Source organism: Nicrophorus vespilloides, unplaced genomic scaffold, assembly GCF_001412225.1.
Source record: "Nicrophorus vespilloides isolate i.1.1-1 unplaced genomic scaffold, Nicve_v1.0, whole genome shotgun sequence".
Lineage (NCBI taxonomy): Eukaryota > Metazoa > Arthropoda > Insecta > Coleoptera > Silphidae > Nicrophorus > Nicrophorus vespilloides.
In genome coordinates, this window is record NW_017099662.1 from 37,216 (window position 1) to 59,067 (window position 21,852).

The 21,852-nt window shown below is 32.1% G+C and overlaps 1 protein-coding gene across 2 annotated transcripts; it reads right to left on the bottom strand.

Moving 5' to 3' along the window:
- Positions 1-1,067: 1,067 nt before the first annotated feature.
- LOC108565096 (probable phospholipid-transporting ATPase VD) lies at positions 1,068-21,750 on the bottom strand. 2 transcript variants are annotated; one of them, XM_017924384.1, is made up of 11 exons: positions 21,521-21,750; positions 18,881-19,741; positions 5,854-6,058; positions 5,139-5,331; positions 4,821-5,068; positions 2,749-4,749; positions 2,564-2,687; positions 2,235-2,497; positions 1,865-2,052; positions 1,688-1,773; positions 1,068-1,219 (listed from the first exon to the last, which is right to left on the bottom strand). In XM_017924384.1, exons 2-11 carry the CDS (start codon positions 19,729-19,731, stop codon positions 1,185-1,187), a joined length of 4,194 nt encoding a protein of 1,397 aa, XP_017779873.1. In that variant the 5' UTR covers positions 19,732-19,741; positions 21,521-21,750; the 3' UTR covers positions 1,068-1,184. The 2 variants fall into 2 exon arrangements, with proteins under 2 accessions (XP_017779873.1, XP_017779872.1); XM_017924383.1 differs by having other exon boundaries at positions 1,633-1,773.
- Positions 21,751-21,852: the final 102 nt, after the last annotated feature.

Genomic DNA, 21,852 nt, shown 5'->3' on the forward strand with positions numbered 1-21,852 from the left:
TCTGTCTTTTAATACTGAAAAAATGTACAGATTATTTTAAATTTAATTTTCGTTTTTTTCTTTTATTTTCTCTCTCTCTGTCTGTGTATATTTATATATTAAAAAAAATAATAAAATACTAGAATAATTAATCTTCATTAATAATTAACAATTTATTTATACTCTTATATAAACAAAACATATATCTATATTCAAATCACACAGTCTGATATTAAATATATAAGGGTTTTTTTAAGGCATTTGAATGTATCTATAAATTGACTACTGTAATATTTTTACAAAGGGAGTTTAATATTGTATTGCTGCTAAACTAAATAATAATAGTAGTAGAGATTTCGAACAGATTGAAAGAAAACAGATGTAGTAGTAGTAGAAATTCAACATTGTGCAATATAAAATGTATTTGGCAAGTTAAAATAATAATAATAATATACGTTTGCGAATAATAATAAAAAAAAAATATATTAAATAAAAAATAAATTAGAGGAACATAAAAACTGAATTTACTTTTATATATGTACAGGGGCTATCATTGTTTTTCTTTTTATCACTAAACGAAAATAACAATAATAATTATAATAAAACTAATCGTTTCATAATCATAAATGTTCGATCATAAAGTAATTGCTTAAAACAAAGTAATTAATCAATTAATTATATATATAATACATATTTAAAAACAAGATGAAGTAAAACTTGGTAACTTTAAATTAATAAAAACTAAATAAAATTACAGTTTAGCTAAGTACAAATACAATAAGTTAGTACCTAACATTTTGTGCTAACTTAAAAATGAAAATGGCACACGTACCTCTCTACCTAAATCTTGAGCATATTGAGACTTCAAAATCAAGTTATTAATTGTTTCCGTTTGTTTTGTCATCGATACATACGTACATAAAAATAAACAAGATCCCAATATCTACCCTTTGGATTTTGGATTATTTAAGCATGTCTTCATTGGTCCCTCATATTATATATATATATATTATATACAAATGCGTCACAGCCTAGAAAATGCAGGTAAAATCCCATTTCCGTTTATTTCATATTATCATATTATTTTCTTCTTTTTTTTTGTAATATATATTTTTCCTTAGTAGAAACACTTTTCTTTTATAATCCTATCAGTATTAAGGCCTTAATACGAAGCACTGTGGAAAATGTAACTCATCCAACCGCTGTCAAAATGTTATTCTTAGTCCTGTTATCGGTGGTTCTAAACGAAACAAAAATACAAAAGTTTTTACTCGTCCCAAACGAACACGACTGCAAATGGTAAATGCAACAATTAATAAAAAAATAATAATTTCCACTTACTTCTACTGGACATCTAGACTTATTTTTATGACTAAGAGATACAAAGGAGATAAAAAAACACATGCAGACTTACCGTGTGTGTATGAGGTGAGAATGAAGAGAAAGAATTAGAAAATATGTAGGGAAGGATAACAACTAACTGGGTAATTAGTAGAAATGAAAATGAAAATCTGTTTTAGTTACAAGCAAAACAAAATTGAAAGAAAAAAATAAACACGTGTGTGCAAGCTAAAAGAGAAGCTAAAAAAATTAATTTTCAAAAAAAACTCAAAATATGGACAGATAACTCAAAGGGATGATTAGTGCCCTAACCTGTATATGGAAGATGCTGAAGTTGATCTAGACCAAGATACGAGAAACCCCTCACCTCTCCTTAACGCTCGTCGATGCATCATTATCGCCCGCGTTACATCATCCGGGCATACAGCCGTTTTTATTACACGCAACAGAATTCTGAAAACAATTAATTTATTAATTGCAATTAAATTATCTAATAATTGAATCGTAATTCGACATAAATTTATAATAAAAAATATATATTTACCTTGGTAGTAATGCCACTACACATGAGAGAGGAATTAGTAACCAATAATTTGCTGTGCTCATTGCGTGCTGTATGATCCAATAGTTACTCGGCAAGCCAAAGCAGTTCACGCAGTATGCGTTGTAAATAATTGAATACAAATAAAAAAGCCCTATGGACACCAGATAAGATCCAATATGTAAAATTGTCTGAAACAAAACAAAAATTACAATTAATTTCATGTCATTCAATAGTGTGAAACATAATATTTAAAAACAATTATTAATTTAAAAACGAATATTTAGATTATAGATTGAATAATGTATTCTTGCATGTTGCATGAAAGCAAAATGTAATGAGCGATTTGCTTAGATACGCTTAATGTACATACCCATGATCGAGTCTCTATTGCAGCGTGCAATTGCATGACAAACATGCATGCAGTAGTGACGACAGTCCCAAATTCCCAGATATCGATGTCGCTTTCATTATAAATACCCTGACATATGAAAAATATGGCCAAACTTTGATATATTGCATCGAACATCGTGAACCAAAAGGATCGAGATCGATAGGCCTTTCCCAGCCTCCCGCGACGGTACAGATATGGATTTTCTCTCAATAAATATTCAGGAGCATCTTGATCATAAACTCCTGAAATAACAAAGTTATAGTTTAACAAAATCTATCATATATACAAGGAATTATTATTATTATTACCTATGGCAAGTGGAGGTAGAGAGGTGAACAATAAATTGTATAACATAAGGTACATCTGGTCGATCATCACCGCACCGGAATAACCACAATAAAGTTGATACCAAAATATCAAAAACACAAAAGCCTTAAAACAGAAAAGTTAATTTATTTTTAATTGAGTATTTGAGAATTGTGCAAACACTTACTGCGTTTTTGTAGAAAAAGTACAAGATCATACTGGATAAACGATCGTAACTCCAATGTCCGTGGACCAAGAGCAAACGTTCCAAATATTTAAATCTAGAGAGCGAAAAGTCTGCGGCCATCACAGCCTGCATACCCTCCTGTCCGGAAATTCCGATGCCAACATCGGCAGTTTGGATCATCGAAACGTCGTTGGCCCCATCGCCGATTGCCAATGTGCGCATCTTTAATTCTTCCTTGACCACTTTAACGATGTAAGCTTTCTGAAGAGGTGTTGCGCGACAGCACAGAACGGAATTGCAGTAGGTCGTCAGTTTCAAAAAGGGTTTCGTTAAATTCGATCGCCTATCCAGTATGAATGTCAAAGTTTTTCCATCGATTACCAATGCTCTGGTCTTCGCTTTAGGTTGACTTCGAGAACTCAGCAAATTGCTCGACGATGTGGGATCACCTCCATCGGGTTGTCGCTCAATCTCGTTGAGATAGAATGATATCGTCCGATCAGCCGCTTCCTTACTTCTAGTCATTAATTTAAGTAACTCCATTTGTGGGGAAAATAATTTCGCAGAGTAGGCGATGTTAATGGCAGTTTCCGGTTTGTCTCCAGTCACAACCCAAACAACTATTCCTGCGGAAATCAGTGATGCCAATGTCTCGGGTACACCTTCTTGCAGTCTATCTTCAATTCCAGTCGCACCTAGTAACGTTAAATTATGTTCGATCAATGCGTAACTCTCTTGAAGCTTCTTTTCTAAATTGTCATGGGAAAGTTCAGCCTCTTTGTGTTTCCTGAGCCACTCGTTGTATTCGGTTACGGTCAGTATACGTTTGGCCATCAGAAGTACCCTGAGACCTTGCTTGGCGTAAGCGTTCAGCTGTTGCTGGGTTTGACAAATAATTCTCTTCTGCTCGGAGTCATCTTCGACGGGCGCTAAGGCAGGAATTATTGTCGTATCCGCTCCTTTGCAGTATAAAATTATTTGCTTAGTAACTGGATGTTTGATAATAACGGACATGCATTTACGCACGGAATCGAACTGCAGGATATTCAATATTTTGAAATCGTATCGTCCGGCTCCGGGTAAATCCACGGTCACCTCACTGGGTGTTCTTTTCAGTAATTTACAGTTATAGATGTAAGCTGTATCTACGAGAGCTAATTCGTCGGGGCTCTCCGCCTCGAAGATAGGTTTCAGTTCGTGCGGAGATGGTGTTACAGATTGATTTATCTTCACTTTCTGTTCGTCAGTCAAATTCATGTTTCTCTTGTTACCTAAAAAACCTAACGCCGTAATGTTGAGGATTTTTGGTCGTGAATTTTTTGGCGGCGCTTCACTCGTCGGTGAAGAATCCACTGAGGTTATAGGGCTTAATGATGGCACATGCGGTGTTCGACGATTATCGAAATGTGATGATGTGTGCAGCGGCGGCGAAGGAGTCACCGAACGCGACTCCTCCAACCTGCTGTATTTGTCGTTAGGCGACACAGTAGTGGTTGTTTCAGGTTTGTTTTCCTGTTCGAACGCGTTCGGAACTGGTTCTAAAATACCACTAGCGTTCATGAGATCATAGTGAGGATGGTGTGAACACACTACGGTATTACAAACGGCTAGTAATAGAAGGAACTCCTGGATGCGAGTAGCGTGGATCAAACTAGACGAATCGGTTACACTTTCTTGGCAAAGCATATCCTGCACCATTTTCGCATTGCAGAGCACAGTCAGCGTATTCTTCGTTTTACTTTCATCCTGAAGCGTTGGATGATGATAGTCGACGCCCGCAATGGTGCAGTTCCTAAATATCATTCTGTTCTCAGTCAACGTTCCCGTTTTATCCGAAAAAATATATTGAATTTGTCCTAACTCTTCGGTAATATTCAACGCTCTGCATTCCGTCCTCTTGTCTATCAGCGGGTCATAGAGATCCACGTTATTATGGATATGATACACTTGTATTATCTTACACATTTCCAATGTAACGTATAGCGAAAGTGGAATCATGATCTGCAAATGTAATAATACAAATTATAAGTATGCAAACAGTTAATTATACGTGCGCGAAGAATACTAATTACCTGCAAAATAATAATGTATGTCCAAAAGGCTAAAAAGGCTTCACTCGAATCAGAATAACCATCCGGTCTGAAAGGTTCTTGTAAATTTGTATAAGTCGACAGCCACAGTTTACATCCGATTGCTCCGATGACGCACAGAAATATCAGTATTAGTACGCACCATAGGACGTCTTGGTTCATTTGCTTTTCTAATGACGATCTTTTGTATCTGGGACCGCCATTATTCAACATCGCTTTCGTTTCGTGACCTATAAATGATTACAAACATAAATTGTATATACATGTTGTCGTCGTCGTCGTCGACGAATTTGAAATTACCTGCATACACAACGATTCCTTCCACATAATCCGTGTTTTTGAGCAAACATTCCCTGAGTAGAAGGTTATCCGTACCTACAGGAATTCTGGTACCGGATGGATGGAGCATAGCCCCATGAAATCTATAGATTTTCGTTGTAGGCGCATCCACTTCTATAACGCTCTTAAATTTGCTAGGATCAAAACCGTCTTGCTAAAAATTTAAAAATAATTCTCAATAATTATATTCATAATAAATTAAATAATATAAAATGTATGCATATGTTTTCAAAGAAAGACGTTTCTGTTTGCTGTTTACTAATACGGCTTCGGACGGAAATATCGCATCGTATTAAGATAAGATTTATAAATTTACAATAACATAGCAAGTATGTTATTATAATTGCAAAATATTGAATATTGCCAGAAATTAATTAATCGAAAAAGAAAGTTTCAAAACTTTCTGCATAAAATTTTCATATCTTTTTGCTTTTAGTCCAATTCATAGCATCAAATATTTATCCATTGTTCAAGATAATTATTATTGGCAACAATAATATTAATAATCTTTCTCATATCGTACGCAGATAAGCCGCTTTAATATGAAAAACGAATAAACAAATCCGGTGATAATCCGAAACAAAAATGTCCATTTATTTTTTTTTCTCTAATTATGTTATTGATTAATCGATGAATGTATGTATCACGCAGATAATAGAATTTTTAAATCAATTACCTTCTCAGTGAAACCTCTGGCAACTTTTCGCTGCTTCAAATTAGTTTCTCCGTCAAGGTGCCCAGTATCGATGTAGCAAAGGCCATTCGGATCACTGGATCGCAAGAGTAGAATATCGGCAGGAACAACCTCATTATTCGATAGATGTATTAAATCACCGACTCGCACCTCTTTCCACAGCACCTTCTTATACCTATCGTTTTCACTAGAAAAAAAAAAGAAAAGAAATCATTATAATTTTTCCAAAAAAATATACGTTTTAATCATATCTAAATAAACAAAGATTGAACTTTTGTCAAACAATAACTTTTCAACGTGTAATCGTTCCAATGAATCAGCGTATGCAGAATTTTGCTTATTTCCTTCTTTTATATTTGTATTTGAGAAGAAAAGTAGGTAACACGCTTTATTTACACAAATTCGAGTTGCGTGCTTTTTGGTAGTTTTCTCAAATGAATTTGAATCTGCGCAAACTCAAGTATAATAATAACATAATGCGTCTGCAGGCAAACTTGCAAACAAATTGCTGCTTGAGCTTTTTTTTCTCTAGTTGATCAATACTAAAAGAGAAAAGTTCAAGATTCAAAAAAAACATTTTGCGCATATGATAATGAAAATATAAAGTATTGAAATTAATCTGAAATTAATAAATACATTTGTCAATGAATTTACATACAAAAGCTGTTCCTACACGTATACATAAATTGATTAAATATTTAAAAGTGTAAAGCATGTTAATATAATTACCCTTTCGTTAAATTGAATCGATATACATTTTAAATAAGAATCGAATGCATATAAACCGTTTTTTTTTAACATTAATATAATGATTCTGTACACATTTTTTTGCCCAATTTATAAAGTTTCATCAAAATTATCGTTCAATATATAATTATTATCAATTGTTATTGTATGCCTTAAGTTAATAAACCACTTGATTTTTATTACTATATATACAAAAAATGATAAATAGATTATCCTAAAATTATTATTCGTAAATCTATAATTCCATATGAGCTACCCACGATAAATCATAGGAAATTATTACCCAAAGAATACAAAATAAGTGAAGCTATTAGGAAAACAGTATTATGGTGAAAAAAAAACTACAAACATTACAGTCCTCTAATAACACACTTTGTGTAGATTTATAGAATGTTTATAGCGCACTACAAATGGTGAAATCCTTCAGTTAATGTCGTACAATATAAATCAACTTTTGGATCTTATGTGGGTTAAGGATTAAACTGCCCACAGCATTCGCTTACGCAACAGATTAGAAGTATTTTAATTGAATTCAAGCTCTTAATTTTTATAATAAAACTATATAATTTCAATTAAATATATTGAATCATAAACATAAGTTATTTTTATAGTCGGGTAATAATATTTTATAATATTGTGTTGTCATCGTACTGATAAAAACCAAACGGAGTATAGTGTTAGTCATAATCGTTCCAATTATGAATTACATTATATAATAGCTACTTGTAAAATGTAATCTGTCAAAACACTTATTTGTCCTTTAAAAAATGGTTTATTTTTGAACAAGTATGTGCACGAAGTCGAATATAAGCTGATTTCCTAATATTATATACCAAAAGCAAGAACTAAATTTGTCATCAAACGACCGAGATTGTAAAATCAAACATTAAGTGAAAACTCCGAACTCTGTTAATCTGTAGCAATTAGTTTCAAGGCCACGACAATTGGAAGATAATTTTGACGCATTACTTGAAGAAATATAAATTTACGATCAGACTATTTGTTTATGCCCACCGTGAGATCTTTTTATACTTCAATTATGTAATGTGGGTGATTAAAAGACAAACACCCGTATTACGCCTGTTTTTGTGCGCTCATTTTCTAATTAAATTACTGAAAATGGCAAGCTTCAAGAAACCGGTGACTGCGAATAAACAGGATTCAAGTACGTAGACCTCCATCAGGAGCGAGCGTGGAGAATACAATAATTTTATTTATTTTATTTTTATTTTTGCAAACAGCACGCAAAGTGTAATTGCTTGGGTAAAGGATGTGTACGAGTGAGGAAAAGAAAAAAAATAAAAATAAAAGGGAATGTTAACAGTCTGTTTCCCCAACTTGTCCCGGTTAACCACTTGAGTGAGGAAAACTCAATTTTGCCCTTTCGCAGGGCTAAAGTTTCTAATTATTTACGTGCAAGAAAAACACCGCAATTTTATCCCTCGTTTTCGGATGCGGTATGGATACACGCAACGCTGTTTGTTTTACTGACTTACCAAATAAATAACACACACAAATTGGTTTCAGGATTATTTGTTTTATGTATACAGATCGATGAGCCGAGAGCAGTCTCTGTTTGTTTTTAGTGGTTCGATTAAAATCCAATATTATTATTATTACATTTCTATTCAATTGAAAATTCCTTTTAACATATATTACTATTACTATGTCTAAATAAAAGTTTCTTGCGAGTTCTAGATAATCTTTTATCAGTATGGATAAGTATAATTCCAAGAAATATCAGTTCAAAAACCGATATTTCATACAATTGTTTTCACAATAAGTCATAGTTAATATAAGAAAATATTAAAATGTAATTAAACGTAAAAAATTGTTTTTTTTTAAATAAACTAAATTTGTATATGAAAATCATTTGAATTATGTTTAATAAATATATAGACATTATTTTGTGACATAGAAATGAACAGCTACTACGGATTCAACGGAGGTGTGATAATTAGAAGTACTAACGCGTTCCCAAGGTGTTAGCATGTTTACTGGCCTATTAAATATCGCGAAAATCCGTGCGAAAGAAGCGTGTATTTGTGTATCTAACAGCAAATCCATTAAAATAGTTTCACTGCATTCGAGAAATATGATAAAGTAGCGCGTTCCAAATGAAAACTATCGACTTCGTTATGTAATTATAAAAAGCATAATTTACCCTTTAAAAATGATAAAGTTTTGATAAGTTAAAATTTATGAAAAATTAATTTTAATACTCTAAAATAGATTTCAATCTAGAAAACTATATCCAGTTTATCGACAAATTAAATCATCCATCGATTCGGAGAAATTATCTTTTATCATAATGAAAACTTTTACTTTCAATATAACATTATCTAGAAAAATATATCTAGTTTCTCTCGAAATATTTACAATAACTATCAATAAGTTTCCTTGAAATTGTAAGTCAGTTAATTAATCAAAACTCCATAAATAACTTTTGAAATTAAATTTTTACATTTGTGCGTTCAAATAAAACTTTTCATTTTGCTTGAAAATTCAATGGATCTTCAATGTGTTTCATATTCATTTATATCTCTTATATAAATGAATATGCATTATTTACATCCATTCATTATCGAACACAAACAAATGTCAGTTTTGACTACGCGATGTGATCGAAACGTAAACAAAATGATGCAATCATAACGAGAAATGGGGGAAAAAATCAATTAAAAAAAAAGAGGGCACCTAACCCTGACCGTGAGATAGTTAAATAATTAAGATAACTGTTGTATCGCAATGCATATGCATATACCCATCATTAATATTGCGTGCTTGTACTGTAATAGTATTATATACGTGTGCACGTGTGTTTTCGTAGAGTTCCCACCTAAATTATTCCTCGAATGTAAAAGACAGTCAGTCAGTGTACATTCTATTCCTCGGCCGATTCTTCAAGAGAACTATTTTAAGCGTTCACATATCCCTCGCCGCGATTGTTACGAAACACTCACTACTTAACCTTAAGCTCACTTAACTTCTCTTTTTTTTTGTATAGATATATACATTCAGTGCTTCAGAGATAATCCTAATTGACTTAAACATTTTACCTGATTTCGACATACATCAGTTTAATGTAATTGCAATTAGTTAGAACTCACGCAAAGATACAAACATTCGAATATAAATACTGTGATGATAAAATTCCGCATTACAAAAATATTGTATATATATGAACCATCTGCGTATTGTCTCAGGCGTAGACTCATTAAATAGGCAACAACAGATTCAATTAATCTATATCGGCTGCAATTAAAATCTGTTAACTGTGCCAGTTACGTTCCAGCAATTACGACAGGGCCATCATAAAAAAAGAATATGCCCAACGTACTTCGACAATAAAAAACGGTTTTCGCTTATTTCGTGCAATAAATAGCATCTAGTAAAATGCGCCGTGGAAGTTGTAAATGAAATAAAAATCTGGATACATAGATGTCAATAGTTTTATCGATTTGCATGACTAAGAAATTTATTCGTTTTCCTGCACCATAAATGTCGCATTTGTGGTTGGTCATGAATTGTAATATTTTGAACCCTGAGCCAAATATATTTTACTCAAACAAATGATTAATCATTTGATATTACTAATAATGTTATCTTTCTGTTTGCCATTTGAGCTTATCTATCTTCTAGTACATTTAGTGAGATGAACGATCCCGAGGATTTATCCTTATTTATTTTGGTTTGGATACAAAGCGGCAACCTTCGAAGCGATTATTATAATCCAGGCGACGTACACTGGGATACATGTTATGTATTTTGGTCGATGTTTATCGAACATTAAACTACCACTTTTATATAGACCATCACAGGAAACAGTGTAATAAATCAAAGGTCGCTTTATTTATCTGCGAAATGTATCATATGTTTTGTTAGAAAACAACGTTTTGAGTGGATGTGTGCAAACGAAACGTATTATCACAAAAAATGCACATTTGTATTTGATATTGCTGTTACCAATGTCCATCTCCTATAGTTGCCTATGTTATCACAACGATAAGCAATGATTAAACTAATTGCCGATACGAATTCTGGTATAATGTACTAATTGGAAACCCCGGACATAAGAATAACGATATAGTCAATCAATAATCAATACTACATTACTTTTAAGCGTAATGCAAACTTTGCATTCAAATCAGCAGACTAATACGTGCTCTGATCAAAGATAATTTAATTACATTTAATTAATACCCGGTTTGAGATCATTGCTTTCCTTTGCATGTGCTTACTTACTATCACTGATTAGTGAAGAAGTGATGCTCCAAATACATTTACTACTTATTTATAAATTGTTATTATGCTAACTGCATAAAAACAAGTATAATTTTTATATACTCATTTATAGTCATCCATAAACCATCATCATCTACAAATCCGTTTCCAATAATCAGCCATTATGTGAAGAGTATAATCAACGTATAAATAATTTTATCAAAAGCCCATTTCTTTAAGCGACGATAAAAGCATCATTATAGATGATTTATGAATTATTTATACTTGACAATCAATTTAGGAAATATTCGTGTAGTGATAATTTGATGTTATTTTAAAATTAATCTGATATTTCACTTAAAATTTTAATACAGTGGATAATTCGATCATTCTGATAGTAATTAATTTCATTCATATATTTCAGTTGAATATTTATAATACAAGTGAATTCTGAAAACAGTTTAAAAGGAAAATTTTCATGACGTCAAAACGATACGAATAATAAGAATTTCTCACTGAGTTACACTAATAATCATCATTTCCTATATGTATTTTGGCTTTTAGCTATTTCGAGCCGACATATCTGTTTATTGTTACATCCAAATTTATAACAAGAGAAATCCCTAACCTTTCGACATTGACACACAATAATATTTCCATCAAAAAATAAACATTTCAAAGAATAATATTTAAAAAAATAAATTTAATTTTGCTTGAAGATTGTGTTGTAAAGGTAAAAAGAAAGAAATTGTCACTTTTAAACAATTCTCCACGCCGCATGAACGTTTTATAAATAGCTCGATACAGTTTCTTGACCCAATGGAATAACAGTATTCTTATTCCACAATCCAGACACGGAGGGAATAATTAATAACTACTGTGTACTTTCAATGCGGCACCGAATGCAAATATTCATTCTAAATCAGATTCACCATTTCCATAACCTATATATTCATAAGCCTTCGCAGCTCTTGTCGACACATTCAATAGTATTTGGTCTATATTAAAAATGATTGCGAGCAGACGCGCTCTTTCAGCGATTCATTTCATGTTACATAAACAACGTAATTAAACGAAGCCCTGTGTGTCGCCAGAACGCCAATGCAGCAAGCACCAATTCATCTGGCAATATTATTAAAAAGTCTACTTGTAACTTTCCTCTATCTTCTTTCGATTCACGTGATCGAAATAAGCGATTCGAGGAATGCGGATAGCGCTGGCTATGTAATAGGGTAAAGGTTTCGGTGCGGCTATTGATTTTTTTCCCTTTGCCAAAAAGTATCTAACGGAATGCACCACCATGTATAGATATTTGATCATTAGAAATGCGCGCATCCTCAATGTACGTGACTCGAGCCGAACGCCAAGATTCATGTTCAACAAATTCAAACGTCTTTAATGATCTAAACGCGAATACAGGAATTGGTACTTTTTGTTGCTGCAGTCATTACGTGCGAATTATTAAATACATTCCAGGATGACACGTAACATTTTATTTTTAGGAAACTTGAGTCAAATTGGAAAATATCTCAATATTGACTTTTTTGTATTCTAGTGCATTGTGTGCATTATTTAGAGATTTTTGTCGAGTTCGTTTTTACTTACATCAATATATAATTAGGTTTCGAGGGTACGCATTACATGGGTTTTGTACCTAAACTACAATTTCATTACTATTCATAACACTGTTACTTGCTCAACGACAGCAACAAGCTTCTCTTAATTTAATCTCAACTTTATAACAAACTTCAATAAATTGCAATAACCAACATTGTTATAAATCTTTAGAATAAACATTTCATAACCCATTAACAATTGTAATAAAATGTTTCATAAATACTTTTTTTGTTATTCTCTGAACGTGTGTTTCCTGCGGATAATTAACCTGATTATTGTTTGTTACAGGATAAAAAGAAAAAATGATAAAGGCTTACATTCGAATATCGCATATTTTTTTTGTTGTTTCCTTATCGCAACTGCGATACTTTAAAAATAATATTGAAAAGTGTCAATCATCACTGGTTAAGCTTTTGGATAAGCGATTCGACGCTGCACGCTTTACTAAAGCAAATATTTGGGATTTCGATAACTTTCCATCAATTTTAATAACTGGGCTATGTCCACACTACGTATTTGATATATGTACATTTATTCATCGTTGCATTATTAAAAGATGAATTAATCGTGTATGTAGACGCACCCTGTATGTAGGTCATGCAATCCTGGATCGCCAGCAATAAAGATCTAATGGACTGGACATTGAAGCCAGTGATCGATTTAATTTATAATGTCTGCACTTTATCTGAATTACAACGAAATGTCCTATACATTTTTATAGTAAAATAAGTGCTCACTCGATAACAATTTATTTGAACAAACTTGATAAATATTGTCCTTTAGAAAATACAAGAATAAATTCACCAATAACATAAACCTGGTTACAGAATGGATAATAATAATTTTTAAAAAAAGACTACAAAGCCGAGCGTGAAATTAAATCGCTTTGGACGTGTCACGGCGTAAAACATCTGCGAATTGAGTAAATTGCACTTTTCCAATTTATTACACGACAAGAATTTCTTCGCTAGATTCTGTTAGATTCCAAGGAAAGGTTTGTAATAAAAACTAGTGTTTGGGTAAAAACAAGTAATTGGTGCAGAGTTATATAGTTAGCCAAGTTAATCAGTTTACGAAGATATGAAATTTTGTAAAATTGCTTACAATATCATAACGAATATGATTATACTCATATTAGATATACAAATACTCAAGATATTATGGTTTCTAAGGAAAGTCTAGAAACTAATAAGTAAAGTAATCATTTAATTCGGCATTTATAATAAAAACTAGTGTTTGGGTAAAAACAAGTAATTGCTGCAGAGTTATATCGTTAGTTAGCCAAGTTAATCATATTTTTACTTATTTCATAAGTTTACGAAGCTATGAAATTTTGTAAAATTGCTCACAATTAGATATATAAATACTCAAAATATTATGGTTTCTAAGCAAAGTCTAGAAACTAATAAGTAAAGTAATCATTTAATTCGGCGTTTGTAATAAAAACTAGTGTTTGGGTGAAAACAAGTAATTAGTGCAGCTTTATATAGTTAACCAAGTTGATCATAATTTTGCCACAAAAACAAAAAATATTACATCACAAATCCAAGTATATTTTTACTTATTTCATAAGTTTACGAAGCTATGAAATGTTGTAAAATTGCTCACAATTAACTAATAATTAAAGTAATCATTTAATTCGGCATATAAAGATTAAACCTATAAATTGTATTCCTATTATCAACATAAAAAACGTGTCAAAAAATATAGAAAGTGGAAGACCGACATTTTTTGTTATATGCGCAAAAATCCCTCAACGTCTGCGATTAGTTTCAAACAGAAATGTAAAACGTAAACAAAAAAAAATAAAAACGTTAATTTCGTTTTATTTAAAACGTAACCTATGAGGCAGAATCGAGGACAAACTGTGTGTTGGTTCTCCGTTGGCGAATTAAGAGTTATGAATATAAAATAAAAGTCTACTTTCACAATAACAATTTCGTATATGTGACTCAACAACGCATTTGACTTATTTAAAAACAGGATTTGATAAATTTAATTTAAATAATTTAATGTGTATATTTTTTATTATTTTTTTTGCTGAAATGAGATTAGTGGGTTATTATAGAAAATAAATCTCGTGATCCTTGCAAAATTCAGTTCGGTTTGTTGTAATATATTAGTAATTAAATAACAACTTTGACACGAGATTAAAAACCAACAGGAAAATAACTTATTGTATTTATTTAATATTTCATTATTTTATGCGTTTATCAATTATGCACGGCGTGTGGAAACGCCATTGGGAATTCATGTCGGTATCAACAAAACTAATCATAATACAATATTAAACAGATTGCGTGTCGTGGAAACACAGGTACGTAAGTTTCGTGAATGCAGGGAAAGCTTCTACCGAGTTGAATTAAGTTCGTAGCGTGAATATCCTTATTTATTGTTAATTTATAATACGCACATTATTTGCACAATCTCATAAACTATGATAAATAGTTTACTCACATCTCTTTAATAAAGAAAATAGATAATAAAAAGTAATTTACTAACTGCAGCAAAAGATTATTTTATAATCTTGTTTACTAATATACAACTATAAATATTTTAATATAATTAAAATTTCTATAAATAATTCAGAAATAAATGTACCTAAGCAATAGTTGAATCCACTTCTGAATGATTGATATATTGATAAGCATCATGGACATGTTTAACTTCTGTGCAGACATTTGTAATTGTTAATTTCGACCTAGTGTATTTGGTGTTTGGCGAAGGTTCCCAAGAGATATTTAGGGGTTGTAACTGTGTATATTCTGCATTGCAGCAGAACATTTGGAATACATGTAATTTATGGTATGACTCAGGGTATATCAAGGTGAAATAAAAGAGAAAGGCTGAGCTAGAAAATGGAGATGTGCCATGGGTAAGATTTTATTTGGAAACAGTGTTGTATTAAAATTAAAGTGCACTGAATACTCGATTAATCAAAGCTTAAGTATACCGTAGTTCAAATCAAACATGTTTCAATGTATTACGTACAATTCCGAGTATAATAACATGGAATTGCTGCTGCTATCCGGTTGATCTCAATTGGCTGGTTTTAAATTCGTGACTTTTTCAATACATATTAGATTGCTGGCGATTTTAACAGTACGTTCAATGCCTTTCACTATCTCGAGCAATCTTCAAAGAGTACAATTGCATCATATCCGCATATTGGCAATGTAAGAAATCATCTAATTTAACAAACTGACAAATATTAAAGTAACTTTAACATATTTGATTGACACAATTATAAAAAGGATATAATCAAGATTGTCATTTATCATTTTTTTTATGAAAATTTTAAAACTATATACAGTTTTTAATTTCCTAGTTCCACTAGTTGTGAAACTTTACCATAATTATATGCATACATTTTTATATTCAATAACGTAATCATTTTATATGTGGGTAGAAGCATTTTCACGTTATTACTTATTTTTTTTCTTTTCACACAAATATGAATTGAACAATTCCGTTCCATTGTGCAAAATAAAAAGTCTATAATTAACATAGATTACAACATGTAGTTAATAAAGTAGCATGTAACTAATTAAATTCTGAATGTATCTCCTCCTTTAAGTAAACGAAGATCTACAATATGCCCATATTAAGTGTAAAGAATAACTAACTTTGATATTTCTCATCTCTGAGTCAGCCTGGTTAAGGTTCTTGCAAGGATACCGATGGCTGGAGGTAAGGTGAGCAGTACTTTTTCCAGAGCATTTCCCAACGTTCTATTATTTAAACAACGTTCGCACAAGGTTGCTACTGTTAAAGGCCAACAGATAATACCCATAAACAAATCTTCATTGGTCCCTGCTGCAACGCATGTAATTATTACATTGCATTGATACGGCCTAATCAACATAAATAATATATATATATATTTTGTTGCTATTCGCGACTCGAAAGAAAACGCGCGCGCTTGACGTCAGTTACGATAAAAAAAATATAGCGATTTAGGCGAACTTATGCGATTGCTGAATAAATAATATTGCATATTGCATATTTGTGAAGGTCAACATAATTGTTTTTCGAAAATACTCGCAACACTCTTTTCAACAAAAGCAAAAAATATATAATCTTCGAAATTAATAATTGGTTAATTTCGATTCATAAATATTTATATAACGCGCGCACGGATGTATTAACTCAGCCAGTTGTAAAACAATTTTGTATGGTTTATAGGTTTTTAGATCGCATTTCTAAATTTATATGCAGAAATAAAATTTCACCTCAACGCTAGAATTATAAAATTATTTAAAATATGATTTTTGTTGTAGTTGTTTTTGTTAAATAAATGTACTTGTGCTTGTGAAACAACATATTATTTATGCATTGAAAAGTAACTCTAAATAAGAAGTGCAAAACACGAATTGAAAGTGTTTAGCAACAACCGAACATTTTATTATTGCAAGTCTTCACACCAACTGAAAACCTTGACATTAGAATAACCTTGCGGCTGCAGGAATTGAACGTCTACATATATGACTACTCAATATTTCAGATACGAATTGAATTTCCAGCAGTGTTCCAGGAAAACTACAAAACAAACACAAGAGATCGAGGAAAGAAAGTGGAGTAGAAAAAGAAAAGAAATACCAGAAGCGACTGCTCATGTATTCCACGTTACCCCACGAATAAATAATAATAGTAATGTATTTATGATTTTAGGGGTCATGAAGGCAGATTGAATGAGCATCTAAGGTTCATTAAAAATTCATCAAGTAATTTCTGGGTAGTCCTCAAGAACTACCTTAATTCTAATAACTAAATCACGAAAGAGTGCACGATCGAATCTGGTCTCTCTTGAATTGTATAGTGATTATTTTGGTTCTGTGTAAATAATAAATATTGTCATTAGTGTGGATATTGTAAATTGATTAGATTCCAATCGTTTGACCCTAAATAATAGAGTATCGATTAAGTGTAATTAGTGGATAAAACGACAGTTAAATTGTGCACGCAGTCTACGAGCTTCAACGTCGTAAAAAAAAAGAGGTCTTGATTTTATTTCATGCTTATTTGTCTCCTCTTGTCTAATTGTTTGTCCACTGCAATCTTTGGTGAATTAAGAACCTCTTTTGTTTAATTTGCGAAATACACGTTCGCAGACGGACACGAAAAATAAATTACGTTCTGTATAATAACCAAAACTTTTACAAATGAAATACCAAGGTAAGGAAACGGAGCGTCGTTGAGTAACGCGGGCGTTACGTCATCTCAAAAAATCCAATGTTCAGTTCTCTTTGTAATAGAGAAAACCATTGAGAGAAAAATAATGAAGCATTTTTTTTTCTCTTTCTTCTTTACGCTAAAGTAAACAGTGCGTGTCGATTGCGGTTTGAAATATTAACAATGGTAAATCATATTCATATTTTAGGAAGGAAGCAAAGCATGTTTTGTCGTATTCCGCAGCATTACGGAAACTTGAAAACTGTAAACATGTGTCATGCACAGTTTAATAACTTGCGATATTACTGTTACAATTTTAGTTTTACAGCGTTAAATGAAATAAACATCATTGTGTTATGAAAGTTCAACAACTTTTGTCGCAGATAATACTCCACAAAAAGTCTCATAATCACAGGATTATTTTATTGTCGGCACAAATAGTTGGAAGACACTTTACTGTCAATTCTCGGAAATATCAATTCAGTATGTAAAAAGTTTGTTCTCTATTAAATGAAGTCGTACATCGTAATTAGGTATTACGTTAAGCTTTTCCCTAACAGAACCAATTGATATAGAGTGTATTTGAAGATACTTTCGAGCTTTCAATAACAACAAATTTTTAGTTCAAAGTAAATGGAATACTTCATTCAGAGAAAGTGTTAATTGCACGCGTTACATTGTATGTACAATGTTAGCTGTACGTACATATCACACGATTGAAAGCAATTACTGCAACAATGAAACCTATTGGAAATCAATTTTTTATACAAAAAAAAAGCTCATTGTTTGTGTTCAGCTTTAATTCGTGTGATTTTAAAATCGATGTCATTATACGAATCACAATTGAATGCACTTAAAATGTATACATTTTATATGCATCAAGTCATTTTATCGTTTTCTTCAAAACTTCTTTAGCTTATTGAAGATATTGACAACGAAAGTATATATATATACATTAATAAGTTCATCACTTCTGTCACCAAAAACTTTCTTTTTGTTTAATGTATCCGATAGTGAACACAGAGTGGTTTCGATATTTAACATGCAATTAACAACATTAATATTCCAGATACAATCACGTTGACCTTTCAATGTATACAGTCACACATACTCTGACTCATCCAAATGACCCAAAAAATCTATAATATTAAGACCACTCGAATATTAACTGTAAACAGTTGTTATTGTAATGACTTTCTGTTGTTGTCTACGTTTATTGGTGAGTGTGATCGATCGCGGAAAATCTTACCTTTGGTATATTCGGCATGTGGAGTTGTTAATCCTTTTATCGCTGGCGTGTCTCCTGCGATCCTCGAATAGATCTTTAACCGCTGTTACACCAAGCACGAACACCACCGGGATCATCGCAATCTCCTTACCAAACGCGTTAATTGCGGGAAACCAGTTTAGCAGTACGATAAATATGAAGTACAAATTGGCGACCCTGTGGAACTGTTCGAGCAAATTGCGGGGCAGGAAAGAGAGCAGCGTGTACTTGGTCGTACGGACCTTATTGTTGGGCCGTTTCCCGTTGGGGTGCTCTTTCCGTGGGGTTTTTGGGGGCACTGTATGATTAGGCACAACAATTCGATATCTCTCTTCCTGTTCGTAACGCGGCGACCGTCGCAATATAAAACTCAGGAATCTCTTCCAGAAGGACGGAGGTGCTGTCCTCCTGAGCGTATAGATGGATTCACTTCGCGATGCCTGTCTGGAGTGTCCCTTTGCGGAGGTGCGGGAGCCGCTCCCGGACGTCGTTTCTGTTTCTTTGTGGCCGGGTGGCAGAATAAAGTCTGTTTTCGAACCGACGCGGCTGTGGCCAGGTCGTATACCGCTGGAATCAGTGATCTGACCCTGAGAAAACGCTCTTTGATGGCCCCGAGTAGACTTAAGGGCTGATGGTCGCCCGACCACGGACGTGGAGGCCGCCCCCCCGCTGAACGTCGTACCGCTACCATGACTTGCACTACGTCCATGGCCTCTGGTATCTGGAGATCGCACTACCTCTGGAAAAGTGTATGTCGACCCTGCAGTAGACGATGATGACGCTGCTTCTATCTTACTTGGGTCGCTAGTTGCGTGTTCGCCAGTATTTGACATTATTCACAGTCTGCAATTAAACACAATTACGTTTAGTAACAACCACACACATATAACATAATTTCTGATTTTATGCAAAAAAAAATATATATATCTTTGAGAAAGAGCGCATGCAAATATAATGAAATTGTGATTATCTGACTTCACAAAATATTGTGCAAATGAAATCCAATATTATAAATATAATTATTAGGAAAAAAATACATTATTTATCTAATTTAAGCACCTTTTACGTAGAAATATCAACATTTTAATTTTATAATATAGTGTAAATTAAAATAAACATTTTTCTCATAATTAAAGCCCTAATTAGTTTCAATCATAAATTTACTATGAATTTAAATTGTATTTCGTATATCTCACTTCTTTATATTAAATCATGTTTTTGAGTTTTCAATAATATTTATTCATACTAAAACACAAACAATAACGTAACAACACTATCTAGCTATTATTTACAAGGCCATTAAATACAGTATCGACAGTAGATTACTCTATATTAACACACATAAATTAAATTTTTTAGAAAAAACTACTGAATTTGTACTTCAAAAATGTTTACAATAATCGTAATATCTGGTACATTAATTCATCTCAAAGTAATTTATTTTCATAGTATTTTAATGTTTTATTAATTTATTATCAGAAAATGTTGTAAGAAAACAAAAAGGTCAATATCCAATTAAGGTCAGATAAATTACTCTATAAAAAAGTACTTCCAATCTCATTTTATGCATAAAATAAGTGAATATTATTAATTATCAGAGAGATAAAAACAATATTTGTATAAAATAATAATAATATAATATTGTACTTCGAACAATAATTGTTTATATATAAATAAACAATAACGATTATCGTGAAAATAAGGATTAAATTTTAAATTTATCGATAAGTCTAATTGTAAACACAATATTATTTTTGGATATTTGATTGCTTTCACGTTTATTTTAATTACAACATACACACATGTACATACTACTTTTCTATTATACATATAAAAATATGAAGGCAAAAAATTACAAATAATTATATAAGATATTTAAGAAATAACGAAAAAAAAATCTGTTTTTCTTCTTTACTATTAGATTTCAGGAAATTATTAAAGAAAACATTTTTTTTTTGTCTGAAATTCCTTTCGAGTGGAATTCCGTTTGCGACAGACGCAAACAATAACATAAGTAGTTTAGTAACACATACAGGCTGTTATTTTTAGACATTCATAGAAATAGAAATATTTTGAATGAATGCATGAATCTTATAGTATTTGTTGCAATTTGAAGTGAAATAAGTTAACAGAAGATTAAAAAAAATGTGTTTTATATTAATGTTAAAGATAGTCGAGCACGAGTACAATAGGCAAATAACAACACTGTAATTAATTGCATAGAAAGCCAATTGACCTTATAAACTCGCAACAATAAAAGGTTGTGTAAAGCACAATATCAAAACACGAGAACATGTCTCCTCCTCCATCCGATGTTCTTTACATCACGTAATCAGTGCACAAAATAATCGAGAAAGAAAACAAACGAAAATGAAATAATAATAATAATTTACTATAAATATGATTTGTGTATGTTTCAATTCAGTTTCTAAAGATTTTCGCAAGAAAATGAAATTGTGCACGCATCGTGTCTGCATCATGCACAATTCACGAGCTTGCCCTTTTTTATTTAAAGAGCCAAAGGGCATCATCATCGCGCACAAAAGGTATTCTACTTCCAGGTAGTTATAAGAAGAAGCAGGACGAAGAGGGAAAAAGAGATGAAATCACAACATACGGTACCTTTTTTCTCATCACTTTTATCACTTGGAATTTCAAACGGCAAAGTTCTAAAGTTCCTGACCTCCTCAGTCACACATATCACAATTGAATTATCCTAGCTAATTGCAAAAATAATCGAAAAAAAAAAAGTTAAGTTAACAACAATAAAAACGAACACAACGATCGAAGCAAGTCGGAACGAACCACCTCCAAACTGTCATATGTCTGGATTACTACTCTTTGTGCGACCAACCAGCGGTTATTTCTCCCCACACACAGTAACCTGGCACGTCATCTGTCCAAATGTCAGAAGGCAAGTTTGCCAACATACCTAAACCAAAACATGATGGCAG

What these genes read in the sequence shown, in the direction of transcription:
- LOC108565096 (XM_017924383.1), bottom strand. Translation starts at nt 19,731, where the DNA reads ATGTCAAATACTGGCGAACACGCAACTAGCGACCCAAGTAAGATAGAA. An exon ending in CCAGAGGTTTCACTGAGAAG is followed by an intron (nt 5,332 to 5,853) that starts GTAATTGATTTA and finishes TTAAATTTTTAG; the next exon opens with CAAGACGGTTTTGATCCTAG. An exon ending in GTAGTGGCATTACTACCAAG is followed by an intron (nt 1,774 to 1,864) that starts GTAAATATATAT and finishes AATTGTTTTCAG; the next exon opens with AATTCTGTTGCGTGTAATAA.